This window comes from Hydra viridissima, unplaced genomic scaffold (assembly GCF_058129835.1).
Source record: "Hydra viridissima isolate aposymbiotic clone 2 unplaced genomic scaffold, HvirCarnegie_v1 scaffold_17, whole genome shotgun sequence".
Classification (NCBI taxonomy): Eukaryota; Metazoa; Cnidaria; class Hydrozoa; order Anthoathecata; family Hydridae; genus Hydra; species Hydra viridissima.
Genome location: NW_028324316.1, coordinates 1041711 through 1064272, shown reverse-complemented (window position 1 = coordinate 1064272; position 22562 = coordinate 1041711). Strand labels below are relative to the sequence as shown.

The following is a 22562-nucleotide window of genomic DNA, read 5'->3' as shown; positions in this document are numbered from 1 at the left end:
AAACACTAAAATACACAAAATACAAAGGGAAACAAAAATATTTCTCCATCAACACAGGGTTAAATCTTTTACATAAGATTTTCATTATGGGATGACACTGGATAACTTGCATCAATAACTTCAAAGCAATCATATCAAAGCAATGTAATAACATCTGTATGTAGGGTTTGGATTCCCTACATATAGAAAAGTTAAACCTTTTTTTTTACATACAAAAAATATATCTTTTATTTTATAAATAAAAATTTAGAAAATTAATGATTCTAAAAATATTTTTACAAAGCCGCAAAAAGCAATAACATGTATAAAAACTTGTATGAAATATTAAAAATGTTCTTAATGCAAGCAAAAGAAAAAAAAAACTGACTGCAAGTAACACAAATCATTTGTGCAGTTCCTCAAAGAGTTTTAATAAAACTTACTTTCAATAACATTTCAATAGCAGTAAGTGGCTGATCAAGTTTGACATAAACTTTACATATGTATAGATATGTATCAACAATTTGCTCATCTTGAAGTGCAAATATCAATTGCTTTTCAGCATCACGAAATAAACCTAACCTAAATATTTGAAATTCTGATAATATCATGAGCCCCCCTGGCCTTTAAAAAAAAATTGAAAGCCAGAAGGGCAAAAAAATGTCAATCAAAATTTCAAGGTAAATCAAAAATCAGAAAAAATTTTTAAAGTAAAAGTACAAATGGTTTTCCATTTGTTGTGGTTATTCCTTTTAAACTTTTCTTTGACCATTTAAAATTTGATTTAAAATTATCTATTAGACAGATGTTGATAAATTTTTAAATTGTGACTGGTTTCTCCCCTGTGGTCCTTTAAAACCTTACACATGAATAACAACAACAGAAATAAAGACACTGTAAATGATGAATGATTTAACAAAAAAAAAATTCATAAATATCTAAAAAAAAAATTTACTATAAAATAAATAACTTAAAACATAAAAAAATTAAATAGACATTAAAATCATAAGATCTTTATGGAACGCAACATAAATTATAAATTAACACAAACTATATCCTTCTATCAGTAAATAACCATAATTAATGATGCATTCTTAAATACAAAAATTAGTTAAATATTTAAATTAATACATTTACAACGTTTACAACAAAATAAATTACTAATTTGATAGATAATTGTATTTTGTATTCACTTTAAAGCTAAAAACACTGTAAAGAATGTAAAAGTGCAGGTGAATGTGAACATAACAAGTTAAGATGGGCATTTGTAGAATGTAACAAGTTAAGATGAGGATTTGTAGAATGTGGAACTAGAATAATGTGAACATAGTAAAGTAAGACGGAATTGTTGTAAGTTCATTCCAAACTATGGTACTAAAAGTGCTAAATACAAAAAGTGTACTTTATTGTATTCAGCACTTTTAGTACCATAGTTTGGAGCAAACTTAGTAACTTACACTATTTGTTTTGAATAATATATCATGGCTATTTTAAGGGGTAAACAATGTCTTCATATACTTTAAAAATCCTTTGGTTAAACTACACAAGAATGTGACACAGCCACATAGTCTCTAAAAGAGTTTTTACAAGAGTTATTTGAAAATGTTTTAAGCAAAATGTCACAAAATAATCTTTTACTTAGTCTTCAAATATACTTATAACACAGTTTTAGATTTGTTTTACAACCTCTTTATTTTGTAGACCTGTTACTATTCTATCAACAGGGTTTTCTCATAAAATAAAATGAGAAGAAATACAGTCATTTAAATATGACAAAGTTTTGTTTTTGAACAAATTTATAATTTTTATTATCATAAATATTTTTTTATCTTATATAAAAATGGGATCACAATCAACCAAATATCTTTCATAAAATGCTTTATGATGTTTTTATTGTGTCTAACTAAATAACAATTCCTTTACAATGTGCAAATAGTTATACATTCCCATCTAAAGGTGCAAGACCTGTTGGACTTAAATCACCAAATGTTAATTGAGTATTATCAGTAGATGAACATGCAGTAAAGCTTACCTATTATTTTCCATTACACCAAATTAGCACTGGATAATACCTTGCACAGCGGCTCTTTCAGAGCTTATGTGAATGTACTATATATATATATATATATATATATATATATATATATATATATATATATATATATATATATATATATATATATATATATATCAAATCTCTAAATGCTCATATGAATTATATTCTGCAATCTATAGATTAATCTTACAAGTAACTGATGAATTCAGATTTTTTTTTTTAAATGATTTTAGTTTTTTAAAAAATTCAATATCTTAGAGAAGATGTAGATGATCTTATAAAGGAAATTTCTTATAAATATTTTAATTTTTATCTATATAACAGAGATGACAGGAGTATTTTTTCAAGAATTGGAGTAGATCTTGTTAGACATTGTAGAGGAAATCAGTATATTATTATCATAATGATTGAAGATACACATATAGATAATAAAGAAGAATTCGGTATTAATTGTCTTCCAAAAAATAAATCTATACATAAAGATGATGAGATTAAAATAATAATGGATTGCACAGAGGTTAATGATAAAAATCATAGTGAATTTTTAGATAATCATTTGGAAACTTTACATTATATACATTTAACTTTGAAATATTTATATACACAACAATTACAGCTATATCTATAGAATTAGGTAAATTCTTATAGCTGGCCTATAATCCACTACTATTATTGAAGCACAAGTAGTTGTACCTATTGAGGCAACAGTTTTAGGATAAGGATTTCTAAGTATTGCAGGTGAATTTGTTAATAAATATGTTATTGAAAAACTGAAAAATATGAAAAGATAAAAACATTAGCAGAGGTAAAGTTGAATATGATTAGTGATGTTGTTTCAAAAGCATTTAGTACATTTTTTTTTTTTCACAAAAAGAGTTTTCTTTTGTTCTAAGTGAATTGACTAAAAATAGACAAAGGTTAAAATAGAATACAAGTAAAAGGACACATGAAAATGAAAAAATATAACTTATTAACAAAAATAGAGAAGCTATAGAGACTGAAACATATTTTTGTTGAGTGTGAAAGAGAAAACTCTGTGAACAACATAAATGATTTTTTTCATGTAAAAAGATTTTTATGTTGCATAAAACATATTATATATGTTTTAATTAGCTATCTATAGTAAAAAGAAATGAGATCTATTAGTCTAAGAGTATCTCAAAATGGATAAAAAATTGGGTAACAGAATTAATAGATAAAAAATTGGGTAACAGAATTAATGGATAAAAAATTGGGTAACAGAATGCTCTAAACCTGATAAATAAGCAAGAAAAAGTCTATCTTTGAAAAGGGTTGTACAACAAGAAAACTGAAGAAATTTTTACTGCATTTGTAGTGCAAAATACTACTCCAGTGACATATACAATTAAAGATTATAACAGAGAAGAAATAGCTGGAATATTTTACGAAGAAAAAATTGAAAGAAAAAAAAAATGTATATAGGATTAAAAAGATACAGAGAATAACAAAAAAAAAGCCTTTAGTAAAATGGGTTGGCTATCCAGGCTCATTCAACTCATGGATAGATAGTAAAGAATTGTTTGACATTCCACACTTATTACTGATATGTTATTTAGTAAGAGAGTTCACTTCATAAATATATTGCTCAAAATTTTATCATGTGTTGATGGTTGCTTAAAATTTTATCATGTGTTGATGGTGACAATAGACAAATTTTGAATGTTCTGATACAATTATAATTTAAATTTCATCTGTGTGTTTATGGTTGCTTATATGGTTTAAATGGATTGACACATTTTTTATTTTTTTAACCACTAATTTAACCGTGTGTTTATGTTTGGTCACATGGTTGATTATTTTCTAATTTTTCTATTTCATGCGTTAAAAATGATAATGGTCAAAAAAATCTTCTATTGATAAAATAATTCTGGGGATATGTTTTTTATGGTTGGTACATCATAAAAAAATGGGCTGAACCAGCTCCTACCTTTTTATAACTACTAATATCTACTAAATTAAAGCAAAAAAACATTAAACATCCAAAGCATCAACTTTTATTTTTATGATAATTATTATCAACAATTATATCTTAATATAATGATAATATTTTAATAAAAATTGATAATATATTCTCTGCTGAAATTGCTTTTATACAGTGATTTCCTTAACACTTTTTAAAATAATATTGGTATAGGTAATGGCATTCTAAATTTAGTGATTTAGGAAATTTATTTACCGATAAAATTTTTCAGTCATTAAAATTCACTAAATGCCTCAACTCATACATTATAATTAAACTACTGACTAGGAGGTCCAGTACTATTAAAACAAAGTCAAAGATAAAAAATCAAAGCTAATGAGTATAACTGCATATTGAACTTAATATATCTGAATATCATATACAAAAAAAGAAAATAAAAAAAAAATCATATACAAAAAAAGAAATAAATAAAAGATGCTAAAAGTATAATAAAATTACACCTCACCTGTAATAGCATTTGGCCAGTTGTACCTTCCACCACCAGTCTTTGTACTCAGTGGTCACAACAGCAAGAGCTGAAAGTTGGAGTGCCTGCACATAAATAATAAGAATGATTATTGTTTCATAAGCATTAACATTATATTTTAACTCATTCAAAATAAATTAGTAATAAAAGGAACGTAATTAAAAGACAACTACTTACATTTCGAACATCATTTTCATGGAGAAATATATATTCAAACAAAGCCTAGCAAAAAAAAAAATTTTTTAAATTCACCTGATGAGAAACCCAGATTGTTAAGTATTTTTTTCCAAAGTTCAAACAAATTCTTTAATCTCAAAACATTTAGTTAAAATTACTAAAATAGAATTGTTAAGCATTGCTAAAATTCTGTTAAATTTGATCATTTTATTCAAGTTTAACTTAGCACAAGTGGAATACAGCATATGAAATAGGATCTTAGATTTGAATTCTGAACTCACTAAGTTAGTTCTGTGTTAAAATTTGTTGTTCAAACTTTGAATTCAGCACTTTTTTAAGAAAAAGTAAATTTTAAAAGGGTCAGACTCTTCATTTCTTTAATAGGATTTTTTAAATATATGTAGAGACCATCTTATTTGGATTTTGTTAAATCAGTTTTCTAAATACTTGGAAAGATCTCAAAGAAATTAAAAATAGTATTCTCCAATTAAAAGCTTTCATTGATTTCACGCAAACTGGATGTCAACTACCTGGATTGCCAAATATATAAAGGAACAAATTGTAAGAACTTAGAAAAATTAAGAAAACAAAGTAGCTAGAGTGTTCTCAATAAAATAACTAGCATATATAATAAAAATTGGTTGATCTATAAGAATACTATGACAGTAATAATGATTGGAAATCGTTTTTTTTTAATACAATTTACATAATAAAGTACCATTTTTGACAGGTTATTTAATATACATGATTGATTGTGAATTTAGAGCGTTTGTTTCTGACGCAAAAATTGACCTCCTCTTTTCCCTTATGAATATTTTTAAATAATTCTATAAATGGTGCAACAGCTGTAAAACAAAGGCAGGTTTTCAAAAGAGAAATGAAAATGTTGTTTGATGCCTGTCAAAATTGCTGCTGAGTTCATTTTGTCCAACAAAAAAACCATAAAGAATGAGAGACTTGCTGATGATTCATCCTTGGAAGATCAAAGTGGGGAGAGGAATTTTGTTATGGGAGCAAAAGACAAGATGTACACAAAAGCAATTAAAAGACCGCAGAAAGAGTTGGAGTCTACACTAAGAAGAAATATCACTTCTGTGAATACCACTATAAACCCTGAAAATGGACTCACAAAAGTATATAAAGGTGAATTGTTTCAACAATTATCCAAGTGCATGGAAAGCACAGATCCCTATGTATCTTAAGTACTTCTTAGTATAAACAAAGTATGAACAAGAGATACAGTGCAAAGTTTACACACAACAACAAAAAGATACTCAACAATAAAAAAACTGTCTTCGAAATTTTAACTCATCAATTCATCTGATAAACCAAAGATTGAGTGAAGCAATATATTTGTACTGCTTTATTATATTAGAACTATTTTTGCAATATCCCAAATGTTGAAATTATTGATTTAAAAGTCAAAATTTAAATTAAACAGTTGAACTTATTAATTTAAAAGTCAAAATTTGAAGAAATGATTTATGAATTGACAAAAAAAACCACATATGGGGTTTTGGATTGTGGCAAATAATAATTTGTTAAACTTGCTATGTGTCAACTGCCAATTTGTGTTGGAAAAGCTATGCACAAAAGTAAAAAATTATTTTAAACATCAATAATAAACTGCTTAACTATAGTTTTAACTGCCAAAAAAAGTGACTGCCAAAATTTGACTGTCTACTCTTCTTGTTCCCCAGTTAAACTGATTGCTGAAATTTAGTTATTTTAGTTTGTGTGCTAATTGACTCATAGCAAATTATGATTTTTATTCCTTCACAAACTTACACTTTAAAGAGGTTTATTTTGAATGAACATTTGTTATGTGAAAACAACCAAAAGAATACTTGAATATAAAAATTTTACCTTAGCAAGATTAGGGCGCTCAACATACTTTGCAAAGTTGATTTTAGAAAGATTTATAAAATTCTCATCTGGTTGAGTTAGCATTGATGCCTAAAAAAAGTATAATGAAAAGTGATCTGATTCATCAGTATATACAATTCATCAAACTAAGAAAAAATTTATAGCACATTAATACTCTGTCAGATATATGGGTCTGGCTAGACCTTTTCTTGACTTTAAGTGTAAATTTGATTTATTTCTAATCAAGTTAGCAACCTATCTAAACTTTTATTGACTATCGACTCATGCAACATACTTCACAAAGTGTTGGATTCTCCTAGATAAGGATAGTTTTAAAAACCCACCACACGTTTCAACACACGGTGAACAACAAAATATCTTACCTGTTTTATTAGTTTCAACACACGGTGCCTGGCTGGAACCCTATACATTTACATGTATTTACATGGCAAAAGATTTGACACAATTTCTCTGCACAAGTAGGCTAAAATTCTCAATATCTTACCTGTTTTATTAGTTTCAACAAACGGTGCCTGGCTGGAACCCTATACATTTACATGTTTTTACATGGCAAAAGATTTGACACAATTTCTCTGCACAAGTAGGCTAAAATTCTCAATATCTTACCTGTTTTATTAGTTTTGACACATGCTTAACTACCAATACACCTAAAAAAATTAAATGACTTTGAGTTCTGAGAAAAAATACTTTGGTATATGTTTGTGATTTTTTATCTGTTTATTCATGAATTTGGAACCATTTCAACTATGTTCAAAGAATGAACAACACTATGTAACAAGTTTTTATTTTTGTTTTTATTTTTTTATTTTTTTATTTTTGTTTAAGTTTTTATTTATTTATTTATTTTTTTGTCCTTGGTTTGAAAGTGTGTCTTCCTAACCTGTTTTGCTGAAAACAAATAGCAAATAGATGTTGTTCCACAAAAACTTTGCTTCTGTGAACAGGATAGTGTTTTGAAATTTATGTGTTTCTGAGAAGGTTCTTAATTACTATTTAATACTGAGCATTCTTCTAGAATATTCCCGAATTACTAGTATTGTCCAGAAGGTCCCAGAATTTTCCAGAATATTCTAGAACTTTCAAGAAATTTCCAGAACTTTCTAGAATCTTCTTGAACTGTATTTATACAAATACAACACTACAAGTGACTCAACCCTTATTTCAGTTTGTGCTATTAGTAAGTAAAGTTTCGTGTTATTGGTAATGTAAAGTAAGTAAAGTTTTGTGTATTTGAAGGTCGTTTTCTCATGGGCCTTCAAGACTGTTTCACAAAACTTCCTTGTTTCTTTTGCCTCTGGGAAAATCATAACACAAAGGTGTCACAAATACTTGTAAACAAAGTTTACTATGTTTCTTTCCTTTAAGTGTATTGAGTCCTTTAAGTGTATTGACTTGAGCTTTTCACAACTTTATTCTTTATTGGCACATAGTTACAAAAAGAGGTGACAGTACAGGACAGGAAGGATTTTTAGTGAAAGCCAAAAAGAGGTGACAGTACAGGACAAGAACTCTTTTTCAATTCTTGTGGTATAAATCTTTTGTTTGCTTAAATGGTTCCAACAGATGAAAAACCAAGATTGATAAGTTTTTTTGTGCCTTCTAATGTTGTGAAAAAATTGTTAGCCACAATTATCCAACCAGTAGTAGCATATTAGCCTACAAACTGTAGCGAGACATTTTTGCCTTGATTCACATCATATGCTTCATTTGCACTTTACCCGCGAAAAATAAATCTTTCAATGGATATTTAGTCTTGGTGTATAAACTGAATGAATCTCATTTTACTGCAATATGGAAACAGTTGTTCACCAACAGTTATATTTTCATATGGCTTAAAATTTTTGGCTAGATTTTCGTTCAAACTCCACACATCACAGATGGGTGCAGCTTTAAGGGTAAGTAGGCAAAATTCATCTATATAACTATGGAAATAGCATTTGAACACCATAAAAATTGTGCATGTGTTATATTATTGTGGGAAAGACCAGCTGCCAAATGTATTCCAATAAATGTATTAAGTTAATTGATTGTCAAATTAATCCAGATTCTCGGTATGGATTGGGAATTAATTCATTCCATTTCTGAATTAAAATTTCTGAATTTCTGAAAGAAAAAAAAAATCACTTGCATCTTTTCCATATTTGTGGTTTTGGTAATGATTATGAATAAAATGTTCAGTGTGAAAAAATTCTAGAAAACCTCTATTGAAATAGAATTTTGAAGCCGATACCTGGGATCAAAAACAAATAATCTGTTGTCACATATAAACAGCAGTATTTGATCCATTTTGTGCCATCTTTTCAGATGAAAAAACTACCATTTTGTTCTTGTTGAGCACCCACTTCCTTTTCTTTTTCCTCATCACTATCAGATAATTCATTTGCTTCAATTACTGTGTCATCCTCAATTTGCAATGCATCATAATTATCAGGTGTATAATCTTCAGTGTCATCATCACTACTAAATGGATCAATTTCTTTGCTTTGATCAGTATTTCCATATTGAATATCATCAATGAAAGCTTGTGCCAATCATTCAAGAAAATCAGTACTGGGTACTTCTTCTAGGCATTTCCGTATTATAAACAAACTCTATTTCATCACCCATTAGCTATAAAATTCCTCTCAAAAAATATACAAAATATTGTACCTGAGCTAATATAAGCAATAAGTGAGTAGTGAGAAAACTTTTTTACTTAACTTTTAACTCCTCTCATGGTGCCTGTCAAGTAAAAAACCAAACGTAAGTGTATTTTACATAAATTACTTATAATCTTTTTAAATAACTTATATAAATTACAAAATTACTCTCCAGTCTTCACTTACTATGTTGCGTTTGTAATTGTCAATATCATAACATGCAAATCATCAAATTTTGTGCTGTAATCTATTGAGATTGTTCAATAATATGTGTACAGCTTTAATATATGAAGTAAAGAGAGAAGGGCTTATATAATACAGCTATTCACGAAAGTTTAAACGATTGCAGAATTTTTATCAAGTATGTTTGGTTTTTGTTTAATAAAGAAAAACTGTAAAATGATATCGACTTAATTTTTTTTATTTATTAAAGAAAAAGTAATTAGCATTAAAATGAATATGAACATGTTACAAAAAATTTTAATATTTAGTTAGAAAAAAGTATTACAAAAAATCTTATAGGAAAAAAAGGAAGCACAAAAGTTTAAACGAATTGCAACATTCAAACAAAAAATGAAAAAAAAAGCAAACTTAATATTTGAAGTTTTTATAGCAAAGATAAACTCGTTTATGTATTGATTCAACTAATTTCATGCACATCACGCAAGGTACCTTCAGCCAGTACTCTTTTAAAAGTTGCTTTAAATGCTGAGTTGATTGAATTTCATGGTATGTCAGTTGATTGTCGATCCCAGACCAAATATTTTCAATTGGGTTGAGATCTGGTGATCTAGGGCACCAGGGCATCACATTGAACTTTTTTTTCAAAAAATATTCTTTGATTGAGTGTGCTGTATGAGCTGAAGCCCCGTCTTGTTGAAAGATGAATTGCTTGCTTCTGCCATACAAGTGTCTGATTGATGGAACTAAACACGTTTCCAATGTGTTCTTGTAGGTGTATTGATTAATTCGGCCTTCATACAGCTCACAGAAGCCTATACCTTTGTGAGAAAAACATCCCCAGATGCCAACCAAACCTCCACCGCCTTGTCCACGATGTTGCAAAAATCTGTCTGAGTATTTCTCAGTTGCAAATCTTTTGACATAGATTCTTCCCTTGCGGTTTACAACTTAAAAGTTAGCTTCATCACTCCAAATAACTTTTACCCACTGTTCTACAGACCAGTCCAGCCTTTCTTTGGACCACACTCGTTGTTTACGTTTATCCATGATTGAAAGAATAGGTTTTTTAGCAGCTATGTACATTCCAATACCTTTGTCCGACAATGTTCGTCTTTCGAGCTCTCTGCTAACTTTTGGATTATTTTTTGACTCACTGAAGATTTGTGCTAGTTTTTTGTAGCTGAGTCTGGGGTTTTCTCTGTTCATTCTGAATACACCATCTTTGTCACGGTTGCTGAGTTTGGATGGTCTACCAGTACGCGGCATGTCAGAGACATCCTTGGTAAGTTCCCAGGTTTTGATGGTTTTTCTAACATAATATTCAGAAATGTTAAGTATTTTGCCTATTTGAACGTTTGTGTGATTTTTTGTCCGCGCCATACCAAATAACTTGCCATTTGATGTCACTAGAAACTGATTTTCGACCCATTTGCACGCAATTGAAATTAATTTGAAACAATATTTTAAGTTGATTTTTAATGAATTAAAAGCTGCCTGATGATGTTGTGATGAATTTTTTGATTGAAAAACTACTCAATTATTTGCTAATTAATTGATAAATTCGCTGCAAAAAAAAATTTTGCAGCGGACTTATCAATTAATTAGCAAACAATTGATCCTAAATAAAATCGTTTAAACTTTTGTGAAACCTCTTAATTTGTATCACCTAACTTTTAATGAAATTTCTGAGTAAACGGTAATGAGTCAAAACCTACTTTTTTTTATTCTATTAACAAATAACCTATTTACCAAATTGGAAAAATAATTATTTTGATATCTATTTCCGTTAGATTTTTATTCAAGAAAAACCAAAGATTAGATTTGAAAATTCTGCAATCGTTTAAACTTTCATGAATAGCTGTATACGCTTATGCCTTTTGCACTTCATTGCTACATCCCTTAGCACACCACGTGAGTAGTTAAGACTTAACACAAAAATTTATAAAAAATTAACTTAATAATAATTTATAAATTGTTGTGTTAGTTTTTATCTTTTTTGAACTGAAATGGCTAAATAATGTTCTGGATAAAAAAGAACTATGAAGAAAATTACCATATAAAATGATTAAAACAGATGATATCCCATACATTTTCATACAAAATGTATGGGGGTTCAGCCAGGCAATATGTGTCTGGACTAAGTTTTAAAAATGTCCTATGGTGGGTTAATTTAACCTTAAAACATTCGTTCACACAAAAAAAATACTTACTGTTCCAAGTCTGACAAACCTTCCAGATGCTGTTGTAGCAGGTCTAAAAATATTTATGAAAAAAAAAAATTATAACCAAATTACTATAGATCATTTTTTCTTAAGGAAAACATACACAATTTTGATATACAATACTTATGTAAAGCACTTCTGTTTGATTTCAACAAGATTGTTAAATATATTTTCCAAGAGTACAGTGTTTTGATAATATAATTGCTTATGATTCTCAAAAACTCTTTTAAAATTCTTTTTTATATGAACAATTAATATTTAACTAAACTGAGAAAGTGTTTAGATAGATCTATTATAAATACAATATATATATATTTTTTAATAACATATTTAAAATGATTGTAAATATTAACATAATAAGTTTTTGGAAATTATTTTATTTTTTATTTTTTAATTCTGATTCATTACTTTTTGATTCTTTCTATTATCTGAAAAACAAACCTAGCAGTAGTTGCAGTTCGTGGTGTTTTTATTGCTTGCTCCATAGTTCCTGGTCTGCCGCTTTGTGTTCCAGGTCGTACAAAACCACTAACAGGACGTCCTGATTGAGTGGAAGGTCTGGAAAGTAAGTTTTAAAAACTTCCAAAATTTTGTCTAATATTGCATTAATTAGCAGCTTTGAGGTACAAAAACTCAATTGTTTAAAATCAGTCAAAAACACCTGCAAAATTAGATTATTTGGGTTAAAAACTATTAACATACAAAATTTATGGTGATCACCTTTTTTATTTACAAATTTATGCTCTGTCAAAAATCAAAAAAATCTAATGTAAGCTCCAGATACTCAAATTTTTCTGATTTTTGTCAATATTAAATAAACCATAACTTTGGAATGGTTTGGCCAATCAAGCTGAAATTTTGAGGTTTGTATTTTTTTCATAAATACTGTGGGTGGTCAAAATTTGAAGCAAATTTGAGGTGGTACCCTGGGAACCATCAGGTGATTTGATATGGAATGACCCATAAGTTAATATTAAATTATTTACTAAAAATGTAAATAACTACCTGACTGCTGGATTAGAACTATCACTAGCTATGCTTGCTTGTTTTAATGAAGTTCCTGGCCCTAATTGAAATTTAACATAAAAAAAACCATAACAAAAAGGTTTATAAATAAACATGATATAAGAATAAAGAATAAAGGTTTTTAGCTGAGAAAAGTTTACTTTAAAAACAAATTGATAAGGTATACTTTTGTACTGAATTTTAAAAAACAAATTTATTTTTTAAATGCACATGATTAAAGCATTTGCTTGAAACTTGATATTGCCATATGGAGTAAAACTATCTGTTAAATTTTTTTTTTAAATTTACTTACGGGCAACTTGAGCAATAGATGTATCATCCATTAGTAACTCTGCTATTCCCTCTTCATCTACCTCAACTTCATCTACATAAACTTGTTCAGTCAAAACACGAGTTTTTAACAGCCATGCAGCCTAATTTAAGAGAGGAAAACTAATGAATGGAGGATTTCAAAAGGACTAACTGTAAGATGAAATAAAAATTTAACAAAATTTATGAAATAATTAAGCAACCAATTATGAAAATTCAACTATGAAAAATTATATGAAATAAATATTTATCTAAAAATATATATATATTTAGTACATAATATATATGAATAATGAGTAACTTCAATAATTAAAAAAATAATAACACAAAGCCATAAGTAATAATAAAAATAGTAATGACAAATAATAAAGATAACAAATAGTAATGCTAATAAATATGATGTGATTTAATTAGTCTTTGATTCAGATAACACTGATAAGTAATGAAGACTAGATATTACATATTATAGCAAAAGACTAAAAAAGACTATTACATTACCAAACACAAACAATTGTTTTAGTTTATTTTTCTAGCAACCAAACTGTAATACACACTTTGAATACATTTTCTCTATTCGAAACTAATCTTTTATTAAAAAAGAAAAAAAAAACAGATAAATACCTGATCATAAGGATTTTTTGTAAGTACATTTGACAGTATTTCCAAACAGTCCTCAAACCTCTTTCTTCGAAAATAACTCATGGCAATAAAGATAGGATCCATTGTCTACAAGTATAATGTAATATATAGCTATATATTTTGTTATAATAGTCTATATTGATATGTATTTTTTATTTATTTACAAGTAACTCTCTGAATTATTTTCATAGGTATGTAAAACTGTTTCATTAAACAATTTCTTAAGATTATTGCTTAAAAGAGTGTCTTAACAACTTTTTGTGCTGGCAATTTTTTCTCATTCTAACTGTTCACCATAGAGAGAATACTTACTTAATCAGTATTTAAATTACTTTAATACAAATACTTCATAGAGAGAAAATACTGAAAGAACATTAGAAAAGTTATGCCAAACTTTAAAAAACATATTCATTAAATAAGTTCTAAGAATTAATAGTAAGAAACAGAAAATGTTTATAAAAAATGGTAATAAACTTCTTGATATCCTTTTAACTTAACAAAAGATAATAGATAGAAGTTACAACAGGTGAAAGAATGAGAGGTCAGATAAAAGAAGATGGAAAAAATTTCATAATGAAGAAAAGACAGAATTTATTTTAAAAAATATTTTTTTATTCAAACTCAGCAAAAACTATTGAATAATCTAATACTAAAAAAGCTTCAACAGATGAGAATTTTAGTTAACTGTTCTGCTGTTTTTAAAAAGAAAAGTGACTAGATTATGATAATGATTCATCCTGAAGATGATACAAAATTAGTGTTAGACCTTGGACCTCAAATAAGGCAATTTAATATTTGGAGTCTTATTAGGTAGATGATCAGACTTTTTTGAGTCTGACAGTTCCAACTGTAATACTTAGGCTTTTTCTAGCCTATTGGAGTTGATTGAGTCAGAATGCATCTCACATATTTGATCTGTTTTTTCCTTTTTCTTCTTTTAATCCAAGATAATTTACATTTTTGAAAAAAAAGAAAAAAACATTTTCACCAAAAGTCAAGTTTTACATTTAGCTGAATGTCACATCAGAATGCATAGTTTTTATAATATTCAATGTTCCGAATCCTAGTTGAAAGGGAAAAAAGTTATATTTGAGACACTTTATATTTCAAACATATGGCGAATGACTTGAAATATATATATAGTAACTTGAAATAAGTAAGAATATAGTAACTTAAAAAGAAAATATTTCACCTTTAACAATTTCTTATGTTGTTAGCTTAAAGAATCTTTTTAAATTATTAAAGCTAATTAAATAATAATATTATGTTTATATACAATATATATCAGTATATTCAGTAAATAGTAGATAAACATATATATAAACCATTAGCATGAATAAGTGTTTATAAACAATAGCAACAAGAGTAAAGTTTGTTTTAGAAAAGTTTGTTTTCCGATAATATTAGTAGTGCAACGTACGGGCAACACGAAATAGTTCATATTGGATTTCCCATTAAGGTAAGTTTTGGGGAGTTGGGGAGTTTTTTTGAATGACGCCACATCAGGATAATTCCATTCCAAATTACTCATATCATTAAATCACATCTTAAATTTTCTTAAAATTCTTAAGATAAATGTTTTAAACGATAAAAAGGCAGATTCCAAAAGTTTAAGAATAAAATTGTTTAAAAAGAAATGGATTTTGAATTTTGACGTGGTTTTTTGACAAGCCCCTGTTTTTACTTCACTCGTTTGTTGTTATTTTTTCCGTTAACAACAAAAGAAATAGTTAATAGAATTATGAAACTATGTATTAAATCTTTTTTCAAAAGAGAATCAAAAAATTAAGAAATGAAGTTAATCAAGAACGAGAAAATCAGCTTGTTTAGACTTGGTAAATTAAACTATTTATTTTCTAAAAATCTCTGTCGAGGGAAATCATTTTAATGTTTAATGTTATTTTTAATTGAAATCCTTTGATATTTAGATATATTTAAGTGGATAAACGAAATAAATGGGAAATAACAATTCCCAATTTTTCTTCAGTGGTTAAATTAATGAACTTTTAATTGTGTTGGAATTTTGTTTGCAAGATGTTGCGATTTTAAAGTTATGTTTTAGTTGTTTCTTATTAAATTAAAAATTAGTTTAAAATGGAAAAGAAAAAGACGTTCCAAAAAAGTTATTTATAAGTTTTGGAAAATTCTGGTATTAGTTACAACTCCAGATTAAAAGAGTAGCAAATGCATCCCTAGACCATTAGTCGTGTCATTCAACGTTCCTTTCACACATGTTTTGTCAAACAAAAAATATGGGAAATAGAGTTTAAGAATTGGAAGATATGTTTGAGAAAAAAAGCTGCTTATAAAACTTGTTAATGGTTCGAAGATTAATCCCAGCATTTAACTTAGGAAACGCGAAAAAAAAAGAGGATTTTCTCCAAGCTTTGTCGCAAAACTCTGATTTAGTTATTGTATGCATTCTCTCAAGTTACAAAAAGTGCAATCTTTTTAAAACCTAAGACGAAAGTGTAAGAAAATGCTGTAGAAAGTTGTAGGACTGTTTTTTTTATCAAACTAAGTCTCTATTATTGATAACGACGAAACAAACACAATCATCAAAAAACTCAAGGAGCTGCCATATATCAATCTATAAATCCAAACAAGGGTCTGCGTATCGTTTCAGTTCCGTTTTGTTATCATACCGATATGATAGTGGAAAAAAAAAGTGTCATCGGAATGATTACGACAAAAAATCGGTAAAAAAATTTTATTTGGTATTGTAGTTAGTTTAAATCTCGGTATATACCGGAACTCTTCTCAATCCGATGACTTTTTTTTTCCGCTATCATATCGGAATGATAACGATGCAGAAATGAAATGATACGCAGACCCTTAAATCCAAATAAACAGGAGAAGGAGTTAAGAAAATTAAAAATACAGAACATGACTAAAATAAAATTAACTTAAAAAAAAAACCTTTATTTCGCAAGAAACTTGCAGTTGTGGAAAAAAATCAGTAATTTCTTAAGAGTCAACTCTTATTGGCAAAATATATGTTAATAAAAGATATAAAAAATGTCTTTTATCTCTCATCAAATGATTTCTAATTCTAATTAGGATATCAAGTCATTATAGTAAATGAAGTCTGGAATAATATGGACAAAATGATGCGATCGTTGTGGCCTACAATAGCTAACCCCCTCCCCCGAATTGCCCAGAATTAAGAGTTAATGAAAAATACTATGAAATCATCATTTTAGAAATGAAAGAAATTAAAATGGATTCCTGAGATATCAAATGTTTAAAAATTTCTTAATAAAAGACATCAAGTAGTTTTGATTGTATTGCTGTGCACAGATTAGTCAAGGTTCTGAATTTCAAATCATCCATACCGAACTTGGCATCCATAAAGTCAGCACGAGATGGACTCAAGGCAGTTAACTGAAGTGCACAACCACAAACTCCTTTAGGTCTATCAACGTTTGCTCAATCGTTACAACAATGAAGACGAGAATTTTTTTTGGACAATAGTCATAGAAAATGAAAAGCAGGTCAATCATTATGAGCCAGAATAGAAAAAGCAGAGTACGGAGTGGAAACATCCTGGATCGCCAGTTACGAAGACTCAGGTTTCTGCAGGAAAGGTAATGAAAAACCTTTTTCTGGGACCAAAAAAGTCTTACATTTGAAGATTATTTAGAACAAGGACGTACGATCGACTGTGCAAGATACAATGATTTACTGGCCAGTAAGCTGAAACTAGCAATTCGCACCAAATTTTGAGGTTTATTGTCGAATACAGTTTTGTTGTTGTATGGCAATGTACACCCATATACGGCTGCTCACACTCTTCATACCATTAATCAATTAGGTTTTGAGGCGCTGGAACAACCTCCGTACAGCGCAGATACCTTACGACTATCATATCTTTGGACCGCTTAGAAATGATCAACAAGTTTCGCGATTAACGATTGCAGGACCAAACAAATTGATCCTGTCACCATTTATGCACCGCTTTTTTCACATCTTCAACCGTAAAAAATCACATTCTTCTTGGCAGGAATTTGGAATGTCCTATTCCCGATGGGAATCGGACGAGACCTGACCCGAACGATTATGGGAAACCGATAAAAGCCAAAATAATTTTTTCAAACTCCGATTGGCCAAACGGGTATTGCCCCATAACGCCGATAAGATGTAAGCAAAAACTAACAAAAGCGATCGTAAAACATTCTTGTGTGTTTTCAGAATTGTTTCCTTTTCCGTTTCTTAAAATGATGATAAAAAGGTTGTAATTTTAAAATTTTAAAAATTTAAAAAAGTTAAAATTGAACGTACGTAAAAGAGCAAAAATTTTCGATAATGTCTGCTAGCCAGCCAAATGCTCAGTTATTACAAGGTCTAGCGATGTTGATACTGAAAACGAAGAAGGAAAAGAACATGAAAAAGAAAATCCAACACTATTTTCAGATCCTGATGACCTGCCTCTCAAGGTAATACATTGCTAATTAATTAGTAAAAAATCAGGTAATACATAACTAGTTAGTTTAGTTTCTTGGTATAGTGCCTGTAAATTTTACACGAAGTGCTAATTATTTTCAAACATTGCTTAAAGTTGTAAAGAATTCTAGACAAGTTGTCTACCTGGTTGCCAACTACTTGTACCCTTGTTACAAATGTGAGCGAAAAATCATTTAAAAATATTATTAGTTAAAAATTGCTATGCAACTGGCTGTAGTTTACTTTTGTGCAAGTTCCTAATTCACCATTAGACGTGCCAGTTGTCAAAAGTTACATCTAAAGTTGCTTATATAAATAAATGCTCCTAATGATCTGAAGTAATTAATTTTGCCTATGAAAATGATGTTTAGGCAGTTTCAGCATGGATGAGAAAGCCCATGCAGCCCTGGGTGACAAAACGAAACGTCTATCCAATTCTTTTCATGACTACTTTTGCTATCGTGAGCATTTCTACTATTTCAGCATCCTCAGAGCGCTTGTTCAGCGCTGCGAGCCTAACAGTCACGAAGGGGAAAAAAATCTGAAGGCTGAAAAACTGGTCTTCATCAAAATCGAATTTTTACCTAACACTGGTTACAAGTAATTTTGTAATCAGTATTAGGCAAAAATTCAAAGGTGAAAACGCTATATTTGCCAGCGTTTTATTTCTATGGTGACTAAAGCAACTTATGTGTTTAGAAAGCTAACTTTTGGTACCAAAACTGCATTTATTTTTACATCATCAAACCTGTTTCATTTACTCAAGTTTTTTTAGGCTGCTTATTTAACTACTTCTTCAATCAACTTCCAGCTTAAATAAGTTTAATTTAGTATCTTTTTTTAAATTTTAGTTTATAGATTTCACAGACTGTTCCGAAGAAAATTTTAGTGAATTAAAGTGATATTTGCAATTTTAAAAATCTCTTCCTCATTTTCAGGACCCGAATGGTGATGAAACAAAAAACCGAACAGATTCTCGATGATTTATCGGTTTCGGTTCATTAGCTGCCGTTACTCGTTTACCCGTTTGATCATTGTTTCGAGTTATCGGGCTATCGGGTATTTAACATTTTTATACCCAAATGGGTTCGGGACCCGAAAATTTTTTAAATTTACCCGTTCGGCGGCCGAACGGGACCCGATGGCATTCCCTAGGCGGGAACATACAAGCTTGTTCACCGATGCACCAAGTGCGTTGAAAGGCAAGGAGATGTAGGAAATTTATGCATTTTTTAATCATTGCTTATTGTCGTTTAATATATTGAATAAACGAAAGTGATTATAACTTTTGACTCTCCTGTTGTGATCCGCTTAAGCATATAACCCTTGTATATGTTTATTTATGTATATTATTTTAAGATAAGTCAATAAAGATATTTTTTTACAACTTTTAATATAACGCGAATTCTAATCTCTTTTCGAAGTCCTTACTTTCTATTTTTATATACGTTTTTATAATGCGTTCCACATGAACGCACTTACGTAATTTGTATTACATAATTACGTAGTTATCATTCTCAACAGTTCCCCCTGTTTGGGAAAGACTTTTCTTATCAGATTAGTAGATCTTGATACTTAATGATAAAATTTCACAGGTCTATGATTTCGCTTGGGATACGATTTTCTATCAGCTTTTGTTCTTTCGTTATCATTAACTTGTATTTCCTTTTGTATAAACTCATCAGGTTTTAAAATCTTTTTTATAAATTGTATGTTACGCGCCAACTCGTTTCCTTCTTCATCTACTACAATAACTAAACTTTGCTTTCTTTCTTTAACTATGTATTTCTTGTTTAGATATTTTGAATCTAGTTTTCCTCCACGTTCATGACGTTTTACGAGAACCTGGTCTCCTACTTTAACATCATTTCTTTCTTTTGCGTTGTGTTTCTCATCAAAGTATTTTTTTACTTTTGCATACTTTTTATTTTGACTCTCTTACTTCTTTATCGTATGGTGATTTTTCAACTATTATTGAAGGAAATTTATTTTTGATGTTTCTATTAAATAACAATGTGGCTGGTGGTTTTCCGGTTACAGCATGAGGAGCACATCTATAATTTCGAAGCATACATTGAAGTTCCTCTCTCCAGTTTCTGCCCATAAAGTGAGTTGTTTTTATTGTTTTCGCTATTACTTGCATGAATCTTTCTACTATACCGTTTGCTTGCGGGTATCGTGGTGTTATTTTAATATGCTTTATATCAGCATTTTCAAAATACAATTTTAAAGCCTCACTTTGAAATGGTGGACCATTGTCACTTCTTATTTTGTTAGGATAACCAAATATAGAAAACAGTCTTTCTAGTTTATTTATGATACTTGGCGCTGTTGTGATTTTTATTATGTCAACAAATGGGTATCTGGAATATATATCTTCTATAACAAATAAATACTCTCCTGATGGTAATGGTCCAAATAAATCCATCACTAATTCATCCCAAACATGTTCTGGTAGAATTGACATTTTAATTGGTTCAGGACCTGGCATGCGTGAGTTGGCCTGACATTCAAGACATTTTTCAATATGTGATTCAATATCACTATTCATAGTGATCCAATACACTTTTTGATGCAATAATCCTTTGCATTTTTCAACACTTAAATGTCCTTCATGTGCAATTTGTAAAGCTCTTTTTTGAAGAGACTTTGGTAAGACAATTCTTGTTTCTCTTAATATAATCCCCTCATGATCAGTTAACTCATTTTGAAATCTACGATATGGTTCCAATATTGGGTTGTCATGCCATTTACCAGACACTAATGCATTCTTTACTGCAACTAAACTGATGTCTCTTGCTGTCTCCATTTTTATATCTTCAATTGATATTGATTTGGGTGCCATTTTTGTCACTAAAAAGTTTACATAAGCTGCCACTTCATTTTCATCTGACTCATTGGGTACCTCATTTGGGATACAGTTTCTGGATATTAAGTCTGCAATGTTCTCTTCTCCCTTCTTATATATTATGTCAAAATCATAATATATAAGAAGGGAGAATCAGTTTATTTTTTCATCCAGTTCTAAAATAAATGCGTGCATTTATTTTAGAACTGGATGAAAAAATAAACTTGAGCGGTTTGTGGTCCACTACGACCTTAAAGTTTTTTCCATACAGATACAAATGTAATTTTTCAATTGCCCATACCAAAGCAAGAGCTTCCTTTTCTGTAATGCTATATTTTAACTCAGCTGCTGTCAGTGACCTACTTATGTAGCAGATTGGTTTGATTCCAATACCTTCTTTTTGTAAAAGTATTCCTCCTATAGCATGATTACTTGCATCAGTAATTAACTGTACTTCTTTGTGCGGATCATAAAAAGCCAAAACCGATTCACTTGATAATTCATGTTTAAGCATATTGAAAGCATCATTATGTTTTTTGACCCACTTAAATTTTGTATTTTTTTTTAATAGTTCACGTAATGCTGTTGTTTTTTCACTAAAGTCTTTAATAAACCTTGACACATATGTGCATAAACCCAGGAAACTACGAAGCTCACTTAAAGTTGTTGGTGGTCTTGCATTCTTGATAGCCTCTAATTTGTTTGGATCAGGATTAATACCATTTTTGGATATTTCAATACCAAAAAATTTTATCTTCTCTTGAGCAAAAATACACTTTTTTTTATTTAGCTTTAAACCTAATGCACGTGTTTTGATAAACAATAAATCTAACTTCCTTAACAAATCTTGTTCATTTGATGCATATGTTATAATATCATCACTAATAAACTTTACTCCATCTACTTTACCATAACTTTGTTCCATCGTTTTTTGAAAAATCTCGAATGAATTGTTAATACCATATACTAATCTTTTGTGTCTATAAACTCCCTCATCTGTTTGAAAATTTGTGATCTTTCTGGACTCGACATCTAACTCTAATTGAGTATAAGCTTCTTTCATGTCTAACTTAGCAAATACTTTTGAACCGTACATCTCATCTATTACGGAATCCAATGTAGGTATTGGATATCTTTCGCGTTTAATTGCTTTGTTGATGGTTCTAGCATCAAGACATAATCGTACTGTTTTATTTGCTTTTGGTACAATTACAAAATTACTAATCCATTCTTGCGGTCCTTCAACCTTTTCAATAATGTCAGCCTCTTCAAGACGCCTTAGTTCTGCTCGAATATCTTTTCGAAGGTGATAAGGATAGCGACGTAAATTTTGTGCAACTGGTTGTATGTTTTCATCTACATGCAGTTTGCATTGAAAGTTTTTTAGCTTACCATGTCCTTTGAATATATCTTTATAATCTGCAATCAACTTTAATAAATCATTTTTGAATTTCAAAGTCACTTTACAATTTGCATCAAAATAATGCAAACTATTATCTTTTTGATTTAGTGGAAATTTAATTTCATCATCAATATTTTTACACACATTAAAGTGCTGCTTGGTTTCATTTGATTTAGCCACTGAATTTACACCATTATCTTTGTTGAGCACAAAGTTTCCATTTTCATCAATTTTTAAAATATTCAGCTCTTTTGCCGTTTCAATTCCCATGATATTTCCAACAT

The 22562-nt window shown here is 29.2% G+C and overlaps 1 protein-coding gene across 2 annotated transcripts in view; it reads right to left on the bottom strand.

The window, feature by feature from the left end:
- LOC149876956 (tetratricopeptide repeat protein 8-like) overlaps positions 1-14918 on the bottom strand; it is a 47526-nt gene extending 32608 nt beyond the window's left edge. The window contains exons 1-10 of one of the 2 annotated variants that reach the window (XR_016448411.1): positions 14778-14855; positions 13568-13672; positions 12930-13050; positions 12617-12677; positions 12053-12169; positions 11600-11642; positions 6547-6636; positions 4681-4725; positions 4483-4568; positions 423-561 (exon numbers count right to left, since the gene is read on the bottom strand). Coding sequence is in view for 1 of the 2 variants with exons in the window: in XM_090074706.1 (XP_089930832.1) it covers positions 423-561; positions 4483-4568; positions 4681-4725; positions 6547-6636; positions 11600-11642; positions 12053-12169; positions 12617-12677; positions 12930-13050; positions 13568-13669 (804 nt within the window). In the remaining variant the exon portion in view is untranslated. Of the gene's footprint in view, positions 1-422; positions 562-4482; positions 4569-4680; positions 4726-6546; positions 6637-11599; positions 11643-12052; positions 12170-12616; positions 12678-12929; positions 13051-13567; positions 13673-14777 lie in introns of both variants that reach the window. The other variant, XM_090074706.1, reaches the window with a different exon arrangement.
- Between the last annotated feature and the right edge of the window lie 7644 nt (positions 14919-22562).